The sequence below is a fragment of the Cynoglossus semilaevis genome, chromosome 8 (genome assembly GCF_000523025.1).
Source record: "Cynoglossus semilaevis isolate Cse_v1.0 chromosome 8, Cse_v1.0, whole genome shotgun sequence".
NCBI classification, from domain to species: Eukaryota; Metazoa; Chordata; class Actinopteri; order Pleuronectiformes; family Cynoglossidae; genus Cynoglossus; species Cynoglossus semilaevis.
In genome coordinates this window covers 26,403,896-26,407,376 of record NC_024314.1, presented here as the reverse complement: position 1 = coordinate 26,407,376, position 3,481 = coordinate 26,403,896, and the positions used below count along the sequence as shown (strand labels likewise).

The 3,481-nt window shown below is 35.9% G+C and overlaps 2 protein-coding genes across 4 annotated transcripts in view; one reads left to right on the top strand and one right to left on the bottom strand.

Annotated features, from left to right (window-relative positions):
* The window catches only part of tafa5a (TAFA chemokine like family member 5a), a 141,309-nt gene that overhangs the window by 90,755 nt on the left and 47,073 nt on the right, over positions 1–3,481 (top strand). The window lies entirely within an intron of this gene.
* The window catches only part of LOC107988863 (uncharacterized), a 6,794-nt gene continuing 3,720 nt past the window's right edge, over positions 408–3,481 (bottom strand). Inside the window, exons 2-4 of one of the 2 annotated variants that reach the window (XM_017034274.2) lie at positions 2,212–2,354; positions 1,993–2,110; positions 408–1,336 (exon numbers count right to left, since the gene is read on the bottom strand). In XM_017034274.2, the coding sequence (XP_016889763.1) occupies positions 1,130–1,336; positions 1,993–2,110; positions 2,212–2,354 (468 nt within the window). In that variant the 3' untranslated portion in view covers positions 408–1,129. Of the gene's footprint in view, positions 1,337–1,992; positions 2,111–2,211; positions 3,190–3,481 lie in introns of those variants that run through there. The other variant, XM_025057222.1, reaches the window with a different exon arrangement.

Sequence of the window (3,481 nt, the reverse complement as noted above, 5' to 3'; positions counted from 1 at the left end):
GTATTTTTTATGAATATTTAAAAAATTTAGATGAAATTATTTTTAAAAAATGTTATCTTTTCTTGCATGTTTCTCATCAAATTATGGTATTTAGTGAACATTTTTAGAAATTGTTTTGTTATACTTTTATGTCACAATCTGAACTTTTAGTGTCATTCTTTGGTAAAATGTTGAAAAAGTTTGAAAAAAATTACATAAAATTATTTTTTAAAATATTATCTTTTCTTGCATGTTTCTCATCAATTTACGGCTTTTAGAGAACATTTTTAGAAATTTTTTTGTTATACTTTTATGTCAAAATCTGAACAGTTAGTCTTTTTTCCTGCGTGTTTTTCATCAAATTAGGGCATTTAGAGAAAATGTTTAGACATTGTTCTTTTAGAATGTTGGACAGGTGGTAAAAATGTATTGAAAATCTGAAAATCACAATTTTATCTTTTCTGTATGCATTTTATCAAATTGTCAATTTTGGACAGATGTTCAAAAATGTTCTTTAAAATGTTAGCTTGTTAGCATGTTTCTTATCAAATTAGAGCATTTCGAGATACAACGTTCCTGGGAAAATCCAAAAAAATCAATCTTAATTTGTCGAGTCCCACAAATACAATTTTGGGGCCGGAAATATAGATTAATATGTTTTATTCATCACAGACTTGGGAATTACATTGTATTAGTAACATTACACAAAGAGATAATAAGACAGTGAAATGAAGTATCACTATCTAGGCATATTAAAGTAATACAAATACAATGTTAAATCTATAATAATGCGTAGCTAAACAGTTTTAGGAAATCACATCAAGTCGTTACAGACTACAGTTATAACCAGAGTTGAATCTCTTATAGTATGATGTTATGCCATGTGGTAGGAAACATTACCTGTATCTGTCCATTGGACAGCGGAGTGGGAGCAACCTGTGGGACAAGGCACTCGTTGTCTCTCTACTGTGTCATGGAGAGGGTGTTGATCATTGACGATGATGGATAACAGTCCTTTTTGGTCAACAGGGGGCAGAGTTCGTGGATTGAGCAGTAGCTGGCAAAGTCTAGTTTTAGGAAGTAGCACACTCACGAATGTGTGTTTGGTGCAACAGGTTCTTGGAGCTGAGTGAAACTTGTGTCCCACCTTCTAGGCACAGTACCAGGGCTCGGGGCAGTTCCTGTTTTGTCCACTGCAGTTGTCACATGGATGATGGTCAACATCTCCAAAGTTGTGGGAGAAATGGTTGAAGTAACTGATGACATGGTTGCCTCCCCCGTCCTTTACTTGCTGACGTGCCTTCGTTGATGAGGAAGTTGCGTGGCCCGGGTTGTAGGGGGTTTTAGTGGAAGTGAACTTGAAGAAGACAGAGAGAAAAAAAAACGATCAGACAATGTAGAAAAACAGAGGAACCTTCAGAGTTAAGAGCCAATAACAACTGAGAAACTATATAGATATATATCAGTGTGTTTCAAATCCATGGCGAAATAATCCTTGGGATTAGACGTCTGATGTTGTGTTTTCTTACTTCTAACCATATCTGACATGTAGACAGAGGAGTGGAAAAAAGGTCAAAGTTTTTTCAGTATTTATGAAGAATTTATTGGTTAACGTTAAAAACACATGCACGTTTGACCACTTGTGGCCAATTCTTTCCAACTAAAACATCAGTCTTTCCTTCAGATGTCAAACATGAGTTCACATGAAACAGTCCATGTGGTCTTGTAGCTCAGGTGTTGTGCTCTCAGACTGTGGTACCTCAGTACCTGGGTTTGATTCCCAGTCTTGGATGTACATGGAAGACTCTTTGTTCATTCAAAGTTTGACCAGTTTCATCAACAACTTCAATATGTTGATGAAACTGGTCAAACTTTGACAGAACAAAGAGTCTTCCATGTACATCCAAGACCTGGAAAATACATATATGCATACATATAAGTATATATGTATGTATATTTATGTATATGTACACACACTTATACATTACCCGTGGACAGTGAGAGGAAACGTACTTTCCAATATGGAAATTCTTTGATTTCTAGTGATGCATGATGGGATGTTTGACGCCATCTCCTGGAGCTGGGTGTGCAGCACTGGTTTCTGATTGGTCCGTCTCCATGGTTTGAAACTCTGAAGGCATAAAACATTGAATACAAAAACCATTATATATACATATAAATATATACATATATACATACATACATATATACATCTATAAACTTATACATTACCTGTTGGCAGTAGCAGGAATCGTACTTTCCAATATGGCGGTGCTTTGATTGCTAGTGATGCATGATGGGATGTTTGACGCCATCTCCTGGAGCTGGGTGTGCAGCGCTGATGTCTGATTGGTCCGTCTCCATGGTTTGAAACTCTGAAGGCAAAAAAAAAAACATTAAATATAAACGATATTTGATATTCTCTTTGTACAAAGTAGAACTAATAATAAAGTACTGCAATAAAATACATAAAAAACTTCGACCAAGTTCCTGGCAGATAAAGTTCAATTTTTTTTTTTTTACTTTTACTTTTAAAGCTATTAAAACTTTATGTGATTGGCTCGTTTGAAAGATTTGGACTTTGGCCACGGGCAGTGATTGGTGTTTTATTTTTAGAAATGGAAAAAAAAGGGATATTATGGGATGTTTCTGTTCAGAACCAAGAGAAAAGTCTTCTTCTTTCTTTCCTTCACTGCTCTCACTGTTTTGAATTATGTTGGAAAAAGTGATTTCCTCGTGTGCCCTGAAGAGCGGCTGCTTTCAAAACACTTTTCTTTGTGGCTTTTAAACACACACACACACACCAATAACAGAACCAATTTGTTTCTTTGCTGAGCGACAAGTGGAAATGAAACACAAAGAATCTCTTGTATTTTTCCTGCAGGGTGAAAAACTGTGGAGCCGTGTATATTTGCATAAAAGTACTGCAAAGTGTCACGATCTGGCATGTAGTACGTGGCAGTTACTGTAAGTTTGAACCCGTGAATTTCCTTGTGTTCTTCCTTCAAAACAGGGAAATATACATGTGTTGGATAAATGAATAGGAAATATATACTGAATATATTCAGAATCTGGGAAATTATAATCAGTTTGTAGGAAATCACTGATCCTAGAATTTCTTCTTTTTTTTAATTGTTCTGATTTCAAACATATAAAATACATATATATAAATATATATTCATATTAGCACATATATTAGCAAATAGGTCTGTGTGTGTGTAAGGGTTCCTGTCTATCTATACTCGTGGAGTCAGGGTTCTAATCAGAGTGGGATTAGAGTTGAGGTTCGGATTAGGATTAGGAATATATTTGTCATAGTTGGAGGCAATGGATTGTCTACGATGCACAAAACCAGCGTGAGTGTGTGAGAGACTATGCACGTATGGGAGTGGGGGGTTGGATCATGGGGTGGGTGGGGGGGGTGAGTGGGGTAATTCTATATACATGCATTGACTGTAAATATTTAATATCCCAGTAGATTGGGCTGGGACAGCTGCCATAA